The sequence below is a fragment of the Rhinopithecus roxellana genome, chromosome 16 (genome assembly GCF_007565055.1).
Source record: "Rhinopithecus roxellana isolate Shanxi Qingling chromosome 16, ASM756505v1, whole genome shotgun sequence".
Lineage (NCBI taxonomy): Eukaryota > Metazoa > Chordata > Mammalia > Primates > Cercopithecidae > Rhinopithecus > Rhinopithecus roxellana.
This window is the reverse complement of record NC_044564.1, coordinates 111,961,778-111,986,578: the sequence shown is the minus strand read 5'-3', so window position 1 is coordinate 111,986,578 and position 24,801 is coordinate 111,961,778. Positions and strand designations below refer to the sequence as shown.

General features: G+C 38.3%; 1 protein-coding gene across 1 annotated transcript in view; it reads left to right on the top strand.

Annotated features, from left to right (window-relative positions):
• The first annotated feature begins 1,702 nt into the window (after nucleotides 1–1,702).
• SVEP1 (sushi, von Willebrand factor type A, EGF and pentraxin domain containing 1) overlaps nucleotides 1,703–24,801 on the top strand; it is a 260,322-nt gene continuing 237,223 nt past the window's right edge. Inside the window, exon 1 of the mRNA XM_010365569.2 lies at nucleotides 1,703–2,988. Within this exon, the coding sequence (XP_010363871.2) occupies nucleotides 2,458–2,988 (531 nt within the window). The 5' untranslated portion in view covers nucleotides 1,703–2,457. The remainder of the gene's footprint in view (nucleotides 2,989–24,801) is intronic.

The following is a 24,801-nucleotide window of genomic DNA, read 5'->3' as shown; positions in this document are numbered from 1 at the left end:
TAAAAGTCTTTCTCAGGTTATAAACCTGAAGAAGAGACTAAATGTGGCATACAAAGAGAAGCCAAAGTGAGAAAAAAATTCAAGACCTATTTTTAATTTCCTTTTCCAAGCCTTTTTGAGACCAGCTCTACCCTCTGCCCTTTCCCTAGTTTAGTTACACGAACAAAGAAACCCCTTTTTGTTTAAATGAGGAGACATTGGGTGCCACTTACTTGTAGCAAGAGTTCTAAAGCAATTGCATACCTCCTTGGTTTGTGCGGGGAACACAGGAGATGGCACACATTGCAGATGCTACGGTGCTTTGCACATAAAGGGCTTCATGATGCGTTTTAAAAAACACAGAGTAGACGAAATTTGGAAAACCATTCTCTTTTTAAAAAAAAAGTCCCAACTCAAATGAGGTCTTACTCATTTCCCAGGAAGAATGAGCTCTTTCTCCTCCTTGCTCCTCCTTCTCTGCTTTTGCAATCATCCTACTGCTTTGCAATTGTTTGCAAATCTATGTTCTTTTCTAATGTTCTTTTAACTGCTGGAGGACTGGAACCCAGTCTTTTTCACCTTGAAATCCTCAGTATCTTACATGCTGGGACATAGTAGGTGGTCAATAAAGTATTGTTAGGAAAATAATTTGAAGAACATTCATGATTAAAGGTGGCAATAAGAGCAACCAGCCAGCATTTATTGAGTACGTCCTATGTTCCAAGCATTGTCCTAAGAATTTTACTTTTTTATGACTTAATCCTTATGACAGCCCTTAATATGTTACCGTTATTACTCCATTTTACAAATGAACAAACTGAGTCAAGGCTATACAACTAGTAAATGGCAGAGTCATGATTTCACCCAGGAAAGCTGATGCCAGAGCCCTAACGGTATTAACCAATGCATTGTGATGCTTGTCACTGAAAGTATTTTGGTAAGTACAGATGGAGTTAAATCTTTCACTGTTAGAAACAGAGGAAACTGAGATCACTGAATTCCATCATGAAATAGATACTGATGCTGAGCCAAGGATTGGAAGTGACTCAGTTCAGGTGGTTTACATAACTGTAGGCTTATCTACACAGGATTCCTGACTCCTAGCTGAAATCTTTTAACCAAAGGTCCCACCCTCATGTAAAGTGCACCTTTTCTTTACCCGTGCGCTATCCCCTTTGGGGGTCCTGCTTTGGAAAAACCACCCCAGGCAGCAACTTGTTTCAAAGCAGATATATGCCAGGTATCATTCAAAGCCAGGTCAATCTTATCTGTTGAAATAAGAGCACATGACAGGGGTTTGGGGACCCCCTACTCATGCTTCAGATTTCAGCACAAACTTTCCGTCCTCAGAGAAGGCTTCTCCGGCCTCTCCAAGGTCAAGTCTGTCTACCTAAACTCTCCTTTATTTAGCATGGTCAGTTGTCATTACATATATTTTGTATGTTAATATCTGGTTAATGGTCACCTGACTTGTTACCCTTTAAGTTCCTTGAGGATAGAATCCGTGTCAATTTTTGTTCCTTGTATTTACAGTGCCTCACATAGCTCCTGGCACACAATGGGCATTCAAAAAGTATTTGTTAATATCAGGAAAGAATGAATAAACGCACGACTGAAGCACCATGACAAATCATTCCTATGGAATGCATAAGGTTAGATGCAACCCCTTTATGGTGTGATCTCAGGGGGCCCTTAAGGGTCTGCACGCTCACACACACCACTGATTAGAAATCCCCATCAGGAAAATTGTACAATCATCTATTTGGTGAGGGCTTTGGGACACTGAATGGGGGAAAAGAAACACAAAAGGTGAGCAAGCAGTTTTCAAAGGATGCTTTCAACTCCCTGGCCAGCCCGCGTCTATGTTTTCGTCTACAAAGTGTTTCCAATTACTGTGGCACTCTCGGTATCTGGATCCATCTCCAGTGAATTCCTCTGCAGCTCCTGCCAGACATATGGGATCAATCAGGGCTTCGGCGCTGGTGCGCTTGCTGCGGGAATGTTGACAGCCTGACAGACGCGGGGTTCTGGTGTCATGGAATCTCCGAGCCTTTGGCTTGATCCCGGGAGGAGAATGAGAGGGGGAGGAGGGAGATAGAGTCAGAGATACAGAAAGGAGACAGGAGCGGGGAGAGGGAGAGAGGGAGAGAAGGAGGGAAGCGGGAGATTTTTCTTGACTGCCCCCTTTCCTTCAAACATTTTATAGGCTTCAGGGAGAGAGAGGAGGAGGAGAGAGGGAAGAAAAAAAGAGGACAGCGAGAGGGGTAGAGAGCGCGCGCCGTTCCCTCCGGAGTTTCCGAGCTGCTGAGGAGTCTGGATTGTGTCTGTCCCCAGTGTCAGATGAAAGGGCGCTGAGGCTCTTGGCTGCTGCCCCGCGCCCCGCTCCGCGCACGCCCCTCTGCGAGTCGGGCCGCAGGGCGCCTCTTCCCGCCCGAGCCGCCGCCTGCGCTCCGGGGCAGCCGCTCTGTCTCCAGCGCGATGTGGCCTCGCCTGGCCTTTTGTTGCTGGGGTCTGGTGCTCGTTTCGGGCTGGGCGACCTTTCAGCAGATGTCCCCGTCGCGCAATTTCAGCTTCCGTCTCTTCCCCGAGACCGCGCCGGGGGCCCCCGGGAGTCTCCCCGCGCCGCCCGCTCCTGGCGACGAAGCGGCGGGGAGCAGAGTGGAGCGGCTGGGCCAGGCGTTCAGGCGACGCGTGCGGCGGCTGCGGGAGCTCAGCGAGCGCCTGGAGCTCGTCTTCCTGGTGGATGATTCGTCCAGCGTGGGCGAAGTCAACTTCCGCAGCGAGCTCATGTTCGTCCGCAAGCTGCTGTCCGACTTCCCCGTGGTGCCCACGGCCACGCGCGTGGCCATCGTGACCTTCTCGTCCAAGAACTACGTGGTGCCGCGCGTCGATTACATCTCCACCCGCCGCGCGCGCCAGCACAAGTGCGCGCTGCTCCTCCAAGAGATCCCTGCCATCTCCTACCGGGGTGGCGGCACCTACACCAAGGGCGCCTTCCAGCAAGCCGCGGTAAGGTGCCCGCCCCTCCCGGCCCCGGCCCTAGTCCCCGGGCCCTTCCCACTCACCGCTGCCTGCCCGTTTCTAACCCGGGGTTCAGTCCTGGGCAAGGCATAACCTCCCCAAGTCAGGCGTCCCCATCCACAAAACCAGAGTCATAGCTACCCCCCTGTTATTACTGTGGGGACTCCAATGGGATAATGGATTTTAAAACGCTTAGAGAGATGTCAGGCTCCTTAAATAGTCGGCTTTGAGGACCTGTTAGGAAGGGATCCTTGAGACGCTAATCACATTCACATTTGTAGAAGCAGAGGCATCCAAGCTGAAACAGGTGAGTATGGTTTACAAAGTGTTTCTAAAGGTAGGACACGGAGTGATCTGAGCGTAACCCCAATTCTTTTTAAAGTTACGTTATGCTTTCAATGTAAGATTCTTGCCCTTCCTATTTTTGCTCCAATCCTTTATTAGATTTTTAACATCTGGAAGAGGAAGTCAGTTTGGGATGTCGGACTTTTATAAAATGTGTCTGTTTTTCTGGTTACAAATTAATCCATATTCAGTGGGGAAAAAAGGAACATATAGAAAGTCTAACACATAATAACAAACCAGTGTTTGTAGAATGAATTAAACAAAAAGGAGGAAAATGGAAAAAAGAAAAACCTAAAATTTCATCATTTTAAAAAAAGCCACTGTTTGCAGGTTGTTGAACAGTTGCCCAGTATGTACATCCATTCATACTTTTAACCAAATTGGTATCTTGCTGTTTTGTAGCCTACATTTTTCATTTGTTGTATCCTAATTAAAATGTTCTACATTCGCTGCATACTATTCCATTGCATGCAACAATCACCTATTGTTGGACACTTAGGATTTTTCCTTACTAAGTTATCGTGAACATAAACATTTGTGGACTCCTTTGTTTACATCTTTAGGAAAAATTTCTATAAGAGTTCCCGAACTAAAGGTTAGGAACATTTGTAACTTCTTGATACATATTGTCCATTTCTCCCTTGGAGGGTTGTATAAATTTATATTCTCATCAGCAGAGTATATCAGCAGTAAATTTGTCACATATTCGCCAATATCATATACTATTTTTTTAGTATCTTTGTCAATTTAAGATGTGATAGAGGCATCATTTTAGCAAATACACATTTTTTATTTTTGAGGATGAACATTTTCCAGTACATCTACTGGACATTTGTATTTTGTCCTTTGATAATTACCATAGTTTTTGCCCATTTTGCCGTTATAGTGCACATTGGCTTATTTTTTTCTTATTGATTTGCCAAAGCTCTTTATATATGAGGCTAGTAATTCTTTTGTGTATATGCTGCAAATGTTTTTCCAGTTTACTGCCTTTTATTTTTGTTTATGGAAATGTTGTTAGATGAATGGTTTACATTTTTATACACTCAAATCTATCAAACATTTTCCTTAAGATCCTATATTCATAGTTTTAGAATAACTCTCTCATTTCCCAAATCAGAGAAATAGTTTTCCATGTAGCAACTTAATCCATCTGGAATTTATTTTTGTGTATGGTATGGCAAAGAGGTCTAATTTAATTTTAAAAAATAAATAGTTACCCAGTTGTTCCAGCACTACTTGCTTAATAGCGTTTTCCAATTTAACTGAATGTCACGTTTTTCATGTGGTAAATGCTTATGGGTATTTGATCTCTTCCTGGCTTTCTATTTCCTCCCATTTTTTATGTCATTTGTATCATTGCCAAAATGATTTAACTATTGTAACTTTACAACATATTTAAATATCTGGTAGTGCAAATTCTCCTTTTTAAACATGTATTCTTTTTCTAGTTAATACCCACTTATTATTTAATATGAATTTTAAATTCATTTTTACATATTACCAATGAAGTCAGTAAGGATTTTGATTTCAATATAGAAAATATTGAATTAACTTGGGGATTATTTATATTTTATAGTAATAATTCTTCCATTTCAAAAGTGTAAGACCTTATAGTTTCTCAAAGTCTTAGAATAGCCTTCTCATTTCCCAAATCAGAGAAATCGTTTTCTATTTAACAGATTAATCCATCTGGAACTTACTTTTGTGCATAGTATGACAAAGATGTCTAATTTTATTTTTCAAATAGATTAGCAGTTGACCCAGCACTATTTGGTTCATATAATTTGCTTAATAGCATTTATGCGTATTCTTTATACATATACATTTATGCATAATCCTTAACAAAGTTGTAGATTTTTAGAAATTAAGTCCTGTATGTATTTTTCATATTTATATATAAATATATTCTGTTCAATATTACTGTCATGAATAGCATCTTTTAAAATTAAATTTCACACAACTTTTCTTGATGTATAGAAACTTTGATTTTTAAAAATATGCCTTCTATGTTTGGATTCTTGTTGAAGCCTCTTTGATTCCTTTTTTGTCTTTTTATATACATTTTATTTTGCTGATAATAAATGTTTATTGTAGAAAATAAAATAATCAGGAAAACTATTTCCTGGAAATACACTGTCATAGTTTGGTACATAGCTTCCTTGACTTTATTCAGTTGTCTAGGTAACAGACATGTTTTCATGCATATATTATGCGTAAATTATGTTTACCCGGAAAAAAGGATTCAATAGTACATCCTCTTGTAATTTGACTTTGTATTCCCACCATATATTTCAGTCTTCTTTCCAAAATAAGGAACATATTTCTACTATCATTATTTTTCATGGTCATACAGTTTTCCACTGTAGAATGTGCTTTCATGTGTGTGTGTGTGTGAGAGAGAGAAAGAGAGAGAGAGCGAGAGAGAGAGAGAGAGAGAGAGACTACCTATTATTATATATTTAGGCTGTTACAAACATTGTATAACTAAATCTTTGCCCATATCTCTAATCATTTCCTTAATGCAAATTCTTGAAGTGCCATTATTGCACCAAAGAATATTCATGTTTTTTAAGGCATTTAATACATGTGTCAAGTTGCTCTGCAGAAAATGGTGCCAACCTGCCCTCCACATGCAGTGACAGTGTCAGGACCTGGGGTGCAGACCAGCCAGTGCAGGCTAATATCATTTGAAGATTCCACCCCTAACCCCCCAACTTTCTAAGTGAGAAATGGAGTCCCATTTTAAATTGCATTTCCCTATTGGTGAGGCTGAATATTGAAAAAAGATGTTTTTGTCCACATATAGCTCCTTTTTTTGAATACCCATTAAGATATTTGAGGATTATTATCCAGTTTTTAACTGGGGATGGCTCTCTTTCTTATTGATTTGCAAATGCTCTTTAAATCTTAATAGTATTAACCCTGAGCTGTCAGTGACCTAAGTATGTGGCAAATATTTTTTCTCTGTGCTTTAATTTTGTTTAAGGTGATAGCAACAAATGTTTTGTTAGTCTGTTGGATCTATTTTTCTTTTCATTTGTGCTGTTTTCATTGTTTATGAAGGTTTAAAGACTTTTGCCTTTAAGAGATGAAATAGCTACCCTAAAAATGCTCTCTGTGTGTTGAAGCAGTCACGCCATGCAGAGTATAGTTTTGCAGCTCTTGTTCCCTGTTGGACCTGGTCTCTGCTCTAAATACTCATGAGGTCCTGATGGCTGGCCTTATTCCTAATGCCATGGTCTCCTCCATCAAGGAAGAACCCTGCTGCATCAGGGAAAAACCTGCCAGGTACCAGCTCCTCTGTTTGGCTTGGCCAGACTTGCCCGGGGCCTCTGAGAATGTTGATCCAAAACAGTAAAATGGGTAATGAGTCGAGTACACAGTGCTCCCCTCAAGACCTACTCTGTCTTTAGCTTTCCCCTTCCAAGCACTACATCCTGTCTTGGAAAGTGAAATTGCCAAAACAAGGTTCCCAGTGCTGCTCTTCAGCCTGGATCCATTTTTAATCTAACAAGCAGGGATTTCTCAAAAGTTTGTATTAGCTGGTCTTCCCTTTGACTTCATTTTTATTTTTATTTTTTCTCATTTTGGTTGGGCTATGAGAAGGTACAAAAGAAGGTCAGCTGGCTCAGTCCCTGTCTAAACTGGAAGCTTAGGTGTCTTCATTATAACTTTTCCAAGCCTCTGATGAGCATTCTTAGATATAACTAAAATAAAAGATTTAGAGAAAATTGGTAGAAGACGACCAATGTTTAGAAATGGTGTTGGTTGAGGCTTGAATTTTTGCATAGGGATCAGGCAGAAGCATTTAGCGACCGAGTTAGTTTGAAAATGGTAAGCTGTCTTGTGTGGGTTTTGACCTGAAACTTTGTACATTTCATCATGGAAATGACATAATTCGTCAGATTCCCGCATGTGTGCAGAATGGTAATATTATAACAGATTGTGACCTAGTCTTTGTGTGAAATTGAAAATCACAGGAATATTTTTGAGTTTATTAATTACTCCCTGGAAAAATTAGTTTTTCAAACCTTTTCTATTTGAAACTGAATGCTCACACAACTGTGCACTGACACAATCACAGGCAAACACATAAACATGTATGGTGCGTAGGCACACCTTGCAAGCACACAGTTACCCCTCAGTCAGACATCTTATTCCTCTTATGGAAAAACTGTGAGATGTAGAATTTTCTTTAACAACATGAAACTTGCTGTTATTTCTCAGCAGATGGGACTGACCAGACAAAAAGGATAACAGTGTTGCTTCACTGTTTAAATGATCATTATTTGGTGTCAGAATTGGACAACACGAGGGGTAGTATATGAATGGGTAGTCACGATTATCACACCTGATTTGAATGGGTAAAATGCAGTGTAGACATTTCCTCTTCAGACACTACCCCATAGCACTCTTCAAAGAGCACAAGGATGAAAGCAGTGAATTCTGTAATTAGTACACAATCAATAGCCTGGGGGAAAGTTTAGCACCTTGAACTTAATTACATGAAATCCTTTTACAGAATTCATAAAAAGCTCTTCAGCTGTTTGTTCCAGGGGAGTAATTACCTCATAACGACCTTCTTCTTGGTTTTTCTTCCTGCCATGTGTTTATAACTTACCTTTCCTAAAGCGAATATGTTTGGATTGGCCCCGCTGTGAATGCCAGGCTCTTCTTAATCCTGCATATTTCACATCAAAATAAAACCAGAGCCCCTCATCTTCCACTTCGCTTTTGCTAAAGATCCGTTAAACAAACATAGCATGAAGCTTCCTTTGGAAAAAAAAAATCTGCTTTCCTCATTGTTCCAGAATTCCAGAAATGTGATCCTCTGGTGGAGAATGTGCTGCCTCGCCAAACATCCAAGCTTTAGATGGTCGGAGGACTGGGAATATATGGGCGGAAGTGCTTCCTAGCTCAGGGAAAGAGCTTCATCCATGATGTGTCCACACTGGTAGATATTCACACCTTTCCCTAGAGAGTAATCTTCTCTCCCAGGCTTATGGGAAGAAAGTGTCTCCTTTTATGTTTTCTAACAAACCCTGAAGATCTGTGAGATGCCACTAGGGTTTGTTCATACAATAGGCTGATAATAGCCTTTGTATGTTTTGCAGTGGTCTCTCTGATGGCCCCAGTGCTGAAGCAATAAAGAAAGTTTGGGTTCTTCTTTTCTACAGGAAGGGGTGGGGGCACTTACATAATCTGCAGTGGACTCAGTTGTTCCACACTCAGAGGATAGCTTTAACATCAAGAATCGCTCACTGTTGGAGCAGCTAAGTTCTTTATGCTGAAAAGATATATTTCCAAATGTACGTCTGGAAATGTTCTCTCTTTTGTGCTTCTAAGCTTTTGAACAATTCTCAAATCATCTCTAGTATTACATAGGAATCTCTTTTTCAACCATATCAGAAGTTTAGAAGTATAAATGGAATGAAATGGAATGGAATGGAATGAATGAATATTGAATAAATAAATCCTCAGTACCTACAACAATTCCAGACCTCACATGTATTTCCCAGGCAAAAAAGTAGTACTCATTTTTTGGTTTTTGGGGGTTTTTTTTGAGAGAGAGAGAGAGGGTCTCCCTCTGTCACCCAGGCTGGAGTGCAGTGGTGCCATCTCGGCGTCACACCTGGCTAAATTTTGTATTTTTAGTAAAGATGAGGTTTTGCCATGTATTCCAAGCTGGTCTCGAACTCCTGGGCTCAAGTGATATGCCCACCTCGACCTCCCGAAGTGCTGGGATTACAGGTGTGCGTCTCTGTGCCTGGCCTAAAATTTTTAATTTCAAGAGAGAGTGAATAATTCTTAAATGTCGAATTCAAATTTCTTCTTAATCTTGCATTATGCATATTTTATTTGTTAGTTTTGTTATTTCCTGCATATAGGACACTGGTATGTAATAAGAATGTGTACCTACTGCTACGGCTAAAGGCACTTATTATTATTGGCTGCCAGTATTATATTCTGTTTGGTTGAAATACATCATGAAAATGCTTGGTCAAAGACTGTGAATGCTTAGACACGTGGAAAGAGCCAACTGCTTTGTCCTCCCTCACAGCTGTGGCCAAAGGGTAGGAAAATTCTCCACCAACGACCTAATGATACAAATGTGCATAGAGAGAATTTCTCTTAACAATGACCATAATTACACACAAATCACGTAGCTAAGTAATTGCCAAAGACAGTCTATCCAGTCTTCTGATTTATCACCTGGTCTTTTTGTAACCACTCTTTCTCTATATCTTACTATATTACATCTGGAGGTAGGTATCAAAAGCTAGGGAGAAGTAGGGGATTCCATGTCCAGGGTTGCTAAACTGTTACACAAGACATGAAGCCAAACAGTGTAACCCAGAGAACGTAAACCATGGCTGTAAAGTCATATTCATTCCAAGGGTGCATTTCACTTGGCGTGTGTGTGTGTGTGTGTGTGTGTGTGTGTGTGTGTGTGTGTGTGTGTGTGTCTAATTTAATCACACATTTTAAAATCAGGAGATAGCATGTTTTCAAAACTCTGGCTTTTTGGCTGACTCTTAGCAAATTGTAGCAATTCTGGGTGTGTATTCTTTCAGCTCATTGGAGTCCCCACCTTGGCACTTGGAGTTTCATTTTGTGGTCCTTGATTGCTATTTCATGGCCTGACATGGAACAATCAATGGCAGAGGTTGAGGTGGTGTTAACCCCCTAAATGATATAAACTAGAATGAATGAAGTGGCTAGGAGTAACTTAGCTGGATCTAATAGAAAATCTGAGGTACCACTAGCTTAAACATGATGGACATTTATTTCTTTCTCAAATTAAGTCTTGAGTAGAAAATTCAGAGGGAAAATGACAGGTCTGAAAAGTCTTCTGGGATCCAGTTCCCTCTTTTCAGCTCTGCTCCATCATCTTCAGGTCACCTCATGGTCTCAGATGGCTACTGGAGCTCCTACCATCAGGGACTCATTCCAAATGCCAAGAAGGAGAAAAGGACAGAGACAGTCACAATCTTACGGAGACTCTGTGGCAGTCTGTGCAGTACTTCCACGTAGATCTCATTGGGGAACACTTGGTTTCATGCTTACCCTTAGTTTTATGGAGATTTATTGCTGAAAAAGAAGGAAAATGTGGATGCTAAGCTTGGCTAGGCATGGTGGCTCATGCCTATAATCCCAGCACTTTGGGAGGCTGAGGCAGGTAGATCACCTGAGGTCAAGACCAGCCTGGCCAACATGGTGAAACCCCGTCTCTACTAAAACTACAAAAATTAGCCAGGAGTGGCGGTGCACACCTGTAATCCAGCTACTTGGGAGGCAGAGGCAGGAGAATCGCTTGAATCCAGGAGGCAGAGGTTGCAGTTAGCTGAGATTGCACCACAGTACTTCAGCCTGCACGACAGATGAAGACTGTCTACACATACACACACACGCATACGCACACGTAACAGAAACTTTTTATCTTAGTTTCCCAGAAGTCAGAAGCTTCTAAATAATATGAAATTCACTCACAAATAAAAGATGATACTGATAGAGACAGGGAAAATTGTATTCTACAAAATAAAATTAATACTTTAATGTTAATTTGATAAATACAAATGAACATTTCTCAGGAAGACATGGTTCTTCTTCAGCTTTTCTCTAGTAAGCTGCCAGGTGAAGGCATGTCTACATTGAAAGGAATTTCCTGTTATGGATTGTCTCTGCATTTCCCATATATTTTAAAGACTGTTCTCTAAATCTCTCCGGGCCATATGAAGACTGGATTTCCCGCACAGAGTCAGAGTTCGCTTCCATACAGTAACCTGCTTCGGTTTAGAGGTCAGCTGTGGATAGGAAAAACTCTGTGAAAGTTGTTGTTTAGCATGAATGTTGTTACAATGCTTTGCTTGAAATGAATGATAGCACTCAGAAAATGTAATATGTGAACCATCCGTAGATGCATTTTCCCTTATCCATCTATATGAAAAGATTTTTAAAGTATTCATCTTCTCCACTATATGTCTTTCTCATGGGGTCATTCAAGAAGTTAATAGTTTATTTCTGTAAAGGGTGAAGCAATAAAGATTTTTCAAGTTCAGAGCACATAGTTATTTCATAGATGCACTAAATGTGTAAGCTGTAAACTTGAAGATAGATTCTAATTACTACATTTATTGAAATAGTGATAACTACCTTGTTTTGTGTGAATAAATGTAATTTGAAATTAATTAAGGAAAAATTTAATTCCTACAGGATAAATAGAGAAAAAAATTTAAGGGAGTTCTTAGTAGGACTTATTACATAATTGAGTCATTTACTAAGAAAAAGTAATAACACCAAGTTAAGTATTTTTCCAGTTGTAAGCTGCTGCCAGAGTATATAAAGTATATTTTGAGGACATGAGTTTGATTAACTGTTTTCTTAATTTCTCTGAAACAGTCCCAATAGCCTCAATCTTTTTTTATTTATTTCTTTTTGAGACTGAGTTTCACTCTTGTTGCCCAGGCTGGAATGCAGTGGCGCAATCTTGGCTCACCACAACTCCACCTCCTGGGTTCAAGTGATCCTTCTGGCTCAGCCTCCCAAGTAACTGGGATCACAGGCATGTACCACCACACTTGGCTAATTTTGTATTTTTAGTAGAGATGGGGTTTCTCCTTGTTGGCCAGGCTGGTCTCAAACTCCCGACCTCAGGTGATCTGCCCACCTCGGCCTCCCAAAGCCTCAATTTTTAAATTGCCCATCCTACAACACCAGCAGGTAGGATGTACCCGTTGCTAATGCAAAGTGTGTTTGTTTGTTTTCTAATTTAATTTACTTTTTATTTTATTTTTTGAAACGGGGTCTCACTCTGTCTCCCAGGCTGGAGGGCAATGGCATGATCATGGCTCACTGCAGCCTCAACCTCCTGGGGTATCCTCCCACCTCACCCTCCCAAGTAGCTGGGACTGCAGGGTCACAAATTATGCCTCGCTAATTTTTGTATTTTTTATAGTGACAGGGTTTTGTCATGTTGCCCAGGCTGGTCTTGAACTCCTGAGCTCAAGCAATCCTCCCACCTTGGCCTCTCAAAGTGCTGGGATTATAGGCAGGAGCCATCACTCCTGGCCTGTCTTTCTAATTTCAAAGACAGTGTTTAAAATGTATATTTGTGTATGTACATGGTTAAAATTATATCTAATTTTATTAGATATAAACTCTTAAATTTTCACTAGTTCAACCCATAAACTTGAGCATTTGTAATCATCCTTATTTTCTTATATTTATCAGAGTAAGGGTCTCTTCCCTCAGCAAGGTAGAACTTTCACCAAGCATTTTCCCTTCTTTCTTATGCATTCGAGATCTTACTCTTCACAGGCCTTTTACTCTGAAGATAGAGCATTCACGATTTGTCTACATATTTAAGAAACTGGCATCATATTTCCAGAGCAATATGGTAAATTGTCAGTATGTTTGCAATAAAAGTATAAATCCTAAAGCTAAATGTTTACCAATCAAGGAATTTCCCATGAGAAAATAATCTGAGATAAAGTTCCCTATAAAAGAATGTTCATCACACATTGTGTGTGTTTACCATGACTATATGAAACTCTCTATATAATGTAAGTTCAATTTCACAAACTATGTGCACTCTTAGAACTTGAGCAGGAGCGTTGACTTGCCCCTGTGCCTACTTATGGAAGAAGAAGTGAGCTGGAGACACATCTGATGTCTCCATCTAGGCTCTGCCAGAAACACAAACTAAGATGTGGATTCTAGTGTAAGTAGCTTATTGGGGAGTTGGTCCTAGTAAATATTGATGTGAGAGTGGGAAAATGAGACAAGGAAGGGAAGCCAGCCAACAGCACCATAGAACAGTAGTTGTTCTTAATTCCACTAGGGAACACTGGGAGCCAGTGTAGAATTCAGGCCTTAGAAGTATCACAACTTAAGGGTGATAGGTCTCAGGTATTTAGAGACTACCTCATGTCAGTCACTGCCGAGGGTTGCTCCCTGCAGGGCAATAATTCTCTGTCACTTTTCTGTCCACTGCAAGTAGGCAAAGTCATCTCCAGGCACCCAAGAAAGCCCTCAGGCAGAGATGCAGATGCTGGCAGGGGAAGGCTGGGAAGTTTGGGTGGACCATCAGCAGGGTCCTCTGTGGCAGCTCGAAAGGGAGGCTGAGGACCAGCCTGCACTATCAACTTTTGGCAAAGCAAGGGTATATGACATTTCCACAGGTGAAGAACTATGGAAAATAGCTCAACTGAAATCACTTTATTGCCCACTAAGCAGAGAACTCCAGCAGTAAGAAATTACTAGGTGCAGTACTGGAAGTGGCATCTGAGAAAATGTAGAGCATTCTTCAAAGAACTCACACATGGGCCAGCATTTGAGAGTCCACAAACACAGAAAGCACCAATGCCTTTTTCTTTATTTCCTTTCACATTTTCTCTTTCAATATTTCCTCTTTCTCCTGTTGTTTCATGGGATGAGACCGAGTATCAAAATTTAGTAGGCAAAGGTGACTGAAGTCACAGCAGTATGGTTCTTGTGGGAATTTTTCAGAGTAATCTGTATTCACCAATTTGATATTTTCCCAAAATGTGGGGAAATACTGTAGGGAGACATTAGATAAGCAAATTACAGAGATGTATATACATGGCTTATAACTCCCTTGTTGCGTTTGTTGTCTTCCCTCTGCTTAGGACAAAGATCCCATCTTAGTTGACTTTGTACCTCCTACAAGACCTAGAAAATGATATTCATTAAAACTTTAGAATTCTTGAAAAGATATATCTTTAGTGCATTTCATTTCAGTATATCAAGCATTATATTGTGTTTTCCTGAATTTGTTTCTGTTGCAAATAACTGAAACAAAACAGTTATAACATCTCAAAGGACTATTCAGTGGATACTTGACTTTTGAAACGATAGGATAATTTTAGCAGATTCAGATCACTTTCCTGAGAGACCAATATAAAGTGTTTAGAAGTAGCTCAGACAGATGTGGACTCCTACCTGTTTTTCCACAAAATGTGATCAAGGAGGTAAACTTGACAGCACCACTGGAGAGAGAAGCTCATCCAGTGAGTTCAGAGGGAATCTGCAGGCTCTGGGCTTTTAAATTTATGTCCCTTCTCCATACCACTGTCACAACTGCCCTTTAACCACTCCTGTAATGTTCTCCTCAGTATTACACAGATTTAAATAATTCTTTTTCCGCTCTTCTGCCAAAAGCGTTACCACCTACTTTTTGGCTCAGGTGGCGTTGTGTAGTTGTTGGTTATAGAGTCACAATTTTCCCTAATCCCGTGTCCTATCAATAATAAACATGATTACTGGTTTTCATTCACTGTTCTGCATAAAATGATGGTTGCGTTGTAATTGGTTTATCTACTTGACAGATGTATTCTAGCAACATGTTCAAAGTTCCTTGGATGAATCATGGTATATGATAATGAATGATTAGTACTTGTCAGGCACCACTTTAAGCACTTTGCCCATATGAATTTATTAAATATTCACAATAGCAAGCTTTCTTACTTAGGTTGTTATCCTTTATTATTATTATTATTTTGGAGACAGGGTCTTGCTCTGTTGCCCAGGCTGGCATGCAGTGGCACTATCACGGCTCACTATAGCCTTAACTTCGCAGGTTCAGGTGATTCTTCCACATCAGCTTCCAGAATAGCTGGGACTACAGGTGTGAGCCACCACACCTGGCTAATTCTTTCTGTATTTTTTGTAGAGACGTGGTTTTGCCATGTTGCCCAGGCTGGTCTCAAACTCCTGGCTCAAGCAATCTACCTGCCTCAGCCTCCCAAAGTGCTAGGATTACAAGTGTCAGCCATCGGACCTGGCTAGTTAGGTTGTTATTATTATTACCAAAATGCAGATGAAGAAACTGAACCATAGAGAATGTAATTCTCTATGTAATTACATTCTCTATGTAATTATGAACTGGTTAAGTTGAGGAACTGGGGTTCAAATGCAGATAGTCTGGGCCAAAGTCTAAATTCTTAACCACCATGCAAAACTACCTCTATGTCATGCTGTCAGAAGATCTAGTAGATGCAGGACACACTGATACATACTCACCAATGAAGTTCATTGCAAAGTCAGGAGGCAGAGAGGGCAGCCGTGAAAGGGACTTGGGAATGCCTATGACCAAGCGGAAGGCAGGCTGGAGCAGATAAAGGTCTAACAGAAGGGGATGTTTGGAGATTGTCATTTGAATGGGCACTCTCTAAATTGCCTGATAATCCCAGCTTACCACCCTTATCTCACACCCACTTCATCCTCTCTCAGATGCCATTCTTACATGATATAATCACATCAGCTAGCATCTCCCACCTCACATACTTTAACAGATATTTCTACCAGTCCTTGCAGAGACCAAGCCACTGAGGCAGTAGGAGATCATATATTTTAGCTGCAAGATATCTGCCTCTGTCCTTTTTGTTTATATAGCTTTCTGAAGTCTTAGGTTCCTTTAATCCAAGGTCAGCACTTCACCTCACACCCTTTATTGAAATAAAATGTAACCCAAGCAAAAATCAAATTTTCTTTTAGTCCTAAGTGACCTTAAGTATTACTCTCAATCATTCAGCCTACACTTAAGTTTGTAAATGTATATGCCAAACATTAGTACAAGACTTGGTCTTCCAGCTATTCAATTTATCCTAATCTGAGATACTCAGCATTCCCCTGCATCATAACATCCCTATTCTTTTCATACACTACCCATTTCACAAAAGAAAAACCCAACTCCTTTTGACTATTTTAGTACTTTCTTCAGGTAAAAAACAAAACAAAACAAAACCCCAAAACCTTGCTGTAGCAATTAGCTCCATGATCATCAATGCTTACTAAAATCTTTCTTCAAGTATGGTGGGTAATAAATTAGATTCATTTATATATCCAGTGCATATTTAAAGAACACTGCCCCCGTTGTAAGAAGAAGCACATAACTGAATTGTAAGGTTTGTTTAATCCACCAGAGACTACATTTTATTCAGAATAATTTTAAAAATCAACACATTTGAAAGATAATGTATATAAATATGACTACTGTCATTGATTGATCATTTAAATACAGATAGTTAATCTTCTAATCTATGAATAAAAGTCAACCCCAAATCATTTGGGGTTTAATTTCAGTTTTTTAAAGATAAGAAACAGAATATTTTGCTCCATCCTGGTTTATTTATGTGGTCATGTGGTCAATCATACAAACAAATAAAAAAAATGAAACAAACTTCCAAATGTCGTTTATTTGGAATGCTAATAAATGTCACAAATTAAATATGTTTTTTAATGAATTTAAGATAACTATAACAAAGAAAGTACACAGTAAGTTCATGAACTTAAAAAGTCTCCCTTCAACCTCCACTCATTTGCATCCCCCTTGTGTCAGATTTGATTTGAAATATATTTGGCTTTTTGAAGCATTCCAGAGTTGGCTTGTTGCTGAAGCCTAAGTATTTGCAAGATAATGGTTAGATTTTCCATGTCTTTCATGTGTTCTAAATTCCTGCTAAACTTTTTGTTTAGGGTAAGTGTTAAAATACCTGGTAAGAAGACATTATTTTTTTTCTAACAGCTTTGAATCATACATCACATTTTTCTTATTTCTCAGTAATATTTTTACACTTAAATTCTCCTAATGTCTACACATGCTTCCTGGCATTTGGTGCTCTTTTGGAAGAACAGTTTGACCTGATACATTTCCAAAATAATTGTTCTACTGGCTAAGCCTAAGCATAGCATTAAATTATTTCTTCTCTTCGTAGCTCATATTTTTTGCAGTCCAGTCAATCAACAGCCACTTTCATTGAGGACCATGCCCACCCTCTTCAGTCCACTGCCTACCTATGAGGGTTGTCCCTTTCTGTTTGGATAGCAGGTGGCAATCCAGAGATTGAGATAGTTCATTTATATTCTTTTTCCTGGGAATCTGAATTAGGGCACAAAGAGCCCTGAAAGAGTAGGTGTTTTTTGGTTTTGTTACCAGTAGACAGGTAATACAGAGTTAAGACTGCACAGAGAACCATAGAAATCTCATCAACATAAGGAAGAGTGAATGAAGAAGATATACAAAGAAAAGTGGTGACAACAAACTGTGTAACTCCAGAGGAAATAAATGTAAGGTTAGAGGAAGTAGCCACCATAGCTTCTACTGGCTTGCTTGTTCCTGGTTTCAATCCCTCTTGAGACCCAGCTCTTCTCCCTACTTTCGGGTTGGAAAAAATATTCCTATATGCATCCAGTAAATCTTTGTTTAAGCTAATTAGGTGATTATCCTCCCACACAACAGAGTGTGGTTGCCCTCATTCTTTGTGAATTTGCCAAATAAATTTGCAAAGGCCCTATAAATTGCAAAATTTCTTTACACACTTGTGAATAACTTTAATTTGAGGGTAACCATTGAAAGTCTCTACTAACTTTCTTCTTCTCTTTGCATGTTTCTCTAAAATAACTTTTTGCTTATTTTCCTTATTATGGAAATAATATACAAATTAATAGCTTAGATAAAGCAGGAAAACATAATAACAATTACAGTTTTTGTCTCTCACTCTTTTTATATATGTATGGGCATACCTAATTATATGACATATGTAGTAAAGGCACATGCTATAATTTTCATTTTTAAGGTTGCCTAATGAAAATTTTTCCGTATAATAGATTCCTCTAAAATTACCTTTCAAGTATATTTTTTCATGTAGATATACCACAATTGGATTTTAGAAATCTCCTATTGCTGATCAGTTGTTACTGCAAAATTTTGCAGTTGAAATAGTTATTCTTGTATATCAATCTTTCTCAGTACTTCTCAATATTATCTTTCAATGTATCCACTTTCATCTGAAATATGATTAAGTTTTTTTACACTTATTTATATTTCTTGCCTTGTTACAACAGCTAAACTTCTCACATAAAAGTGATGAGGCACTTTTGGAGGCTGAGACGGGTGGATCACCTGAGGTCAGAAGTTCGAGAACAACCTGGCTAACATGATGAAATCCCATCTATACTGAAAATACAGAAAATTGGCCGGGTGTGGTGGCAGGCACCTGTAATCCCAACTACTTGGGAGGCTGAGGCAGGGAGAATCATTTGAACCTGGGAGGTGGAGGTTGCAGTGAGCTGAGATCGTGCCATTGCACTCCAGCCTGGGCAACAAGAGCAAAACTGTCTCAAAAAAAAAAAAAAAAGGTAATGAGGCATTCTTGCCTTGTTCTTGAATTTAATGAGAATGCTTCAGGCATGATTTTGGCCATGGTTTACAATATTAAGTCATATTAAGTAAGCACCTCTCTGTTCTTTCCCTAATTTGTTTGTGGAATCATACACTGATGCCCAATTACCGTATGTAATACTTGAGCCATTTGAGATTATCTTACTTTCTCCTTTGACCTCTTGACATTAGCCTGTGAATAATTTCTCTAATATCTTTGATGTTTGGGCTAAGTGCTACTTGATCATATTGTATAGGAATTTAACATCTCAACTGAAATGATAGAGTTACTCATAACAATATTGATAATAAAATTAAATTTGATTTTTTTTTTTTTTTGAGATGGAGTCTCACTCTGTCACCCAGACTAGAGTGCAGTGGCGTGATATTGGCTTGCTGCAAGCTCCGCCTCCCCGGTTCACACCATTCTCCTGCCTCAGCCTCCCAAATAGCTGGGACTACAGGCGCCTGCCACCGTGCCCGGCTAATTTTTTGTATTTTTCAGTAGAGACAGGGTTTCACTATGTTAGCCAGGATGGTCTAGATCTCCTGACCTGGTGAGCCACCTGCCTCAGCCTCCCAAAGTGCTGGGATTACAGGCATGAGCTACCGCACCCAGCCAATTTGATTTTTTTTATCCTGTAATCAATTAACAATTTGTTTAAGAATAATAGGTCATTTAGCCTCCAATTTTCATTTGGATTCTGATGACTTTTTTTTTTTTTTTTTTTTGCTATTCATATTTTCTTTATTCCCTATGTACCTTTATTCCAAATGGTAGAATTTGTCATTATTAGAAATTTGTTTGGTCTTCTGCATTTTTTTTAAAACCATTTAATTAAGTCTGCTTCTAATCAACTCCTGTGCATATCATTTCACAGTTTGATATACTGTCCCTTTGGGTCCATTTCAAAATGATTTGTATCCATGTTCAATAACTAAAACATGTACGTGGGTGGAAAACCTCCATGACCATAAATTTCAGATTTAGTTCTTCTTTGACCCTCTGGTTCTTCTGTGATTTGGCTAGACTATAATAAATAGCCTAAATGTTATAGGGCCAACCAACTTTTTTCTTTCTTTCTAGACTCTCAGTCTATGAAGCCCAAGTAAATACTTAAAATAAATGAAGCATTTGCGATTGGCTAAAAGTGATTGACTTAAAATTACAGTATAAATAGGAAAGCTCAATTACTGCAGAATACTGCTTCCAGTTTATACTTTTGTCATTGTTTTATCTATTTACTTATTTTGTTTCTTTTTGGTTAATGGTTGTATCATCAAATAATACAATTGGTAAATCCCTAGCACAGTGCCTGGTATATGATAGATGCTCACTATGGATCTGGTAAAATAAGTTTACATATGATATTTATATGAATTTTCATTTCAAGATTGCAGGATGGAATTTACTAAAAACATTTTGGCCTAGAACGTGTTAATTTATTCTGCGTGGTGGACGTACAGCTAGCACAAATTAAGGCAATTGCTTTCATTCTCTTACTTCATAGTTAATCTTTGTTATCAATAGAGTAAGAATATAAAATTCAATTCCTGCCATAGAGTATCTTGTCATCTGGCTTGGGATGTAGTCAGACCTATAAGAATTTATTACGATGGGATTAATATAATGGAATGTGAGTGGGGGCACTGATTTTATGCATAACAGAAGAATTTGGGAAAGTTTAAAAGAGGAAACTTTGATCTAAAGTTTGAAGAACTGGTAAAAATCAGAGGTGGACATATTGGGAGAGGAAAGGGTTGTTAAGAATTTCCAAGCAGAGCAAACATCAAGAATGCATGGTGTATTTCAGAACCTCCAGATAGATTGATGTAGCTAAAATAGAGTGCAAAAGTGGGGTTGCAGAGAGGGTAGACTGGAGACAAGGGTGTGGTAAGGGTTGCGGTTGGAAGCATTATCTAGGACTAGATAGTAAAAGGACGTGTAAAGAAGTTTAGACTTTATTTTGTAGACAGAGGGAAAACATTAGAAGTTTAAAGACACAATCAGATCAGTATTTCAGAAAGATAGCTTTGATGGCAGGTCAGAAAATGGATTTGAAAGAACAGCTTCAGCTACAGATGTTTACAACAACTCTTGATTTTCAAGAAGCCAGATTTCAGATTCCTGAACCATGACTGGGGTGATTAGATTGTGAATTAGATAGATAATTTGGAAATGTACACATCTGGATGGTTACTAAATGAGATAGGTCAGAAAGAAGGCACCATAGATTACTCCCAGATTTCAGACTTGAAAGATATTTGATATATCTTGAAAACAGAAGGAGGGAACCTGTATTTGTGTGTGGAGAGGGTATGTTGAGTTTGAGGATCCTCATGGTGCATTCAGACAGAGGTGTATACTGGGCCACTGGAACTTCATGTTGGAAGTTGAAGAGTTTGATATTGATTTAGGAGCCATTAGACTATAAGTGAGACTCAAAGTTCTGAGTTTACATGATACTGTCCAAAGGAAGCGTAGAAGAGAAAATTTGAAAATGGCAAACAAAAACAACAAACTATAACATAGAAGTAAATGAAAAACCCTAAAGACACTACTAGGAGACAGTCAACATTTTGATGTACAGTCATGCATCACTTAACAATGGGGATACCCTCTGAGAAAAGCATCATTAGGCAATTTTGTTATTATGTGAACATCACAGACTGTATTTACGCAAACCTGGGTGGGATAGCCTACTATACACCTAGGCTAGATGGTATTGCTTCTAGGCTACAAACCCTTACAGTATGTTACAGTACTGAATACTGTGGACAATTGTAACAGTATGTTAAATATTTGTATATTTAAACATAGCTATAGAAAAGGCAGAGTAAAAATATGGCAATATAATCTTATGAGATCACGGTTGTATATGTGGTCTGTCATTGACCAAAACATCATTATGTGGTACATGAGTGTATACATGAGTATATACTGTATGAGTCAGTCACACTTATACATATACACACAGACATACTGTACATTTCCACATACATGCACACTAATGTAAGGTACATATAGGTAATGAAATCATGGTGTTTGGTCACCTACTTGTTAAAATTAATAGTGTTCAATAATATCATTGTAATAATATTATGTGATTACCTCATAATTTACTTAACTAGTGTACGTGTCCTATTGTTGGAACTTTATATTGTTTCTAATTTTTTATCATTGCAAATTATTCTGGGATACACATACATCCTTTTGATCATTTTGTGTGTGTATCCGTGGTTATTTCCTTAAGATATTCTTTTTTTTTTTTTTTTTTTTTTTTTTTTTTTTTTTTTTGAGATGGAGTCTTGCTTTGTCTCCCGGGCTGGAGTGCAGTGGCCAGATCTCAGCTCACTGCAAGCTCCGCCTCCCGGGTTCACGCCATTCTCCTGCCTCAGCCTCCGGAGTAGCTGGGACTACAGGCGCCCGCCACCTCGCCCGGCTAGTTTTTTTTTTTTTTTTTTTTTTTGTATTTTTAGTAGAGACAGGGTTTCACCGTGTTAGCCAAGATGGTCTCGATCTCCTGACCTTGTGATCCGCCCGTCTCGGCCTCCCAAAGTGCTGGGATTACAGGCTTGAGCCACCGCGCCCGGCCTTAAGATATTCTTAACTGTAGAATTTAAGTTCAAATCATATGAAAATTTTAAGGCTTTGATCACTTTGTCAAACCGTCTCCCAAATATTACCAGGACAGGTGGCATTCCCAACAAAAATATCTGTTTTCCTACATATTTTGCAATTTTGAAATTTAAAGAAAACCTTGGCCATTTGAGAAGTTAAAAAAAAAACAGTGTTACTATTTTTAAACTTATGTTATTTTGGTATTAGTGAAGTTAAACATTTTTCATATTTTCTGGCAAATACAATTTCTTTTTTTGGTCTTTGTTTTGTTTGGTCAAAAACGCTCAACTGTATTTCTGTTATTTTTTCTCTTTTCTCCTCCTTAGAGATCTATAAAAATTATTTATATTTTAAAGACATTAATACTATATTTGATAAGCATAATGCATGTATTTTCCAGCTTGTTGTTTTCTTTCTGATTTTTTGAGAAGGAGCAGAAACTTTAAGAATTATAACACTTTCTATGGTTTTTAATACTTAATGCTACTGATTTATTTCTTATCTACTTGGGAAATCTGCTGTTTTTTTAATAGTTGAACATGGTTTCCATTATTGTTTTGAGATAGATAATCTATCATACTAAATTGATAAGCAATTTAACATAAATTGATAAGCAAAGCAAAAAATAATTTTATTAAATGTCTTTTCAGCATATTGGATTATTATTTCCTTTTAATTGGGATAATAATTGTGTTGCATTGGAGCAAAAGACTTTCTAATTTTAATATATATTTATATTTGAGGAATAAGCCTTATCACATGAACAAGAAAGTTTCTTTGAATGTTATTTGAATTCAGTTTGGTAGTATTTATATAAAATTTTGTGGCTATGTGAGATTAGTCAGCAGCTTTCTACACTAAAATTTGTACTAAACTTTATCAATTTGAATTTCTGACATTTTTATCTCACTATGAACAATGTGGATCTCTGTCTTTCATTATTTTGAGTTTTCATGCATTAGTTTCTTATCAAATTCCTCTCTTACACATCTCTCTTTTCAGTTTAGTGTATTCTCTTTCCATGGCTTTCATTTCTTCTTGTTTTTATAGAGGCTTTGACTTTCTAAATCCTAGTAATACAAGCACCAGTTTATTATGCTGCTTCTTTTTTTTTTTTTTTTTTTAGACAGGGTCTCATTCTGTCACCCAGGCTGGAGTGCAGTGGCACCATCTTGACTTACTGCAACATTCACCTCCTGGGCCCAAGTAATTGTGCCACTCAGCCAGCCGAGTAGCTGGGACTATCGGTGTGCACCACCATGTCCAGCCTATTTTTTTGCTTTTTTTTTTTTTTTTTTTTTTTTTTTTGAGACAGGGTTTCTCCATGTTACCCAGCCTAGTGTTGAACTGTTGGGCTCAATCAGTCTGCCTGCCTCAGACTCCCAAAGTGCTGGGATTACAGGTGTGAGCCACAGCTGTAATTATGCTTATTTTCTTATTTTAGTGTTAAATTACGTACTCTTCCAAATGCTCCAGTTGATTTTGTATATCTTGGATTTACAGAATATTTTCATAGGCCTTCTCTGGATGTTTTGTTTTTTCATCCTGGGATGAGGATGTATCTATCTTGCTTTACACTGTCCTGTGTTGTAGCCACTAGACACATGTATCTATTTAAATTTAAGTTGATTAAAATTATACAAAGTTACTAATTCAATTTCTCAGTTGCAGTAGCCTCATTTCAAGTGCTCAATAACCATATGTCGCTACTGTATGAAACGGAACAAATGATACGTCAAGCATCACAGAAAGTTCTACTGGGGATTGGTGATCTAGGCCATCCATTTTCAGACACAGGCTGTGGCTTATTTGTTAAAAATAAGAGGGTTAACCTCTTCACTGATCATTTGGGTAGGTTATCAGCTTGTTTTAATAATATTAATAATAATATATAGCAAAATTTACAGTCATAAATTCCAACACTCATTTTACTTTTACCCAGTTAGTTTTTTATTGTTTGTTGCAAACACTATGACTGAATATACGTCTTCATTCATGGATGGTGAAAAAGCAGAATAAAAACCCACAACTGTATCTGGCTTCTTTGAAAATTTTCTGCTAAATAAAATAAAGGTAGAATGTAAGATACGTAAGATATAAAGTATAATAATTCCCTACGAAAGAAGGAAAGGAAGAAAGAAAGGGAGAAAGGAAAGGAACAAAAGGAACGAAAGAAAAGAAAGGAAGGAGGAAGAGAGGGAAGGAAGGAACGAACGAACAAATGAAGGGGTTACATGTGCTTAACATAAATTAATAAAACTTTGAAATGGAGATGAGAAAAGAGAAAATAAACAACAGACTAAAATTCAAACTAAACTGGCCAAGAAACCGAAAAGAATAAAGCGAGAACTGTATAAAAGACAGAAATCTTGTAATAAGGAAAATAAATGCAATGCCGGGATTCAATCTCAATTAGAAATAGAAAGAGAACAACACTGCAAAACAGTGGTATAGAAGAAAAGCTTGGAAGTAGGATGAGATAAAAACAAAAACATACTAGAATATATTAAATCCAGAAAACAATGAACAGAATAGCTTCTTTTCGCATAAATAATGTTAAATATAAAACCATTAACATCCTTTGAACTGAAGAACACCTGAGATTCAAATTAGAAATATTAACTAAATAACAAAGTGTGGTGAAATTTTA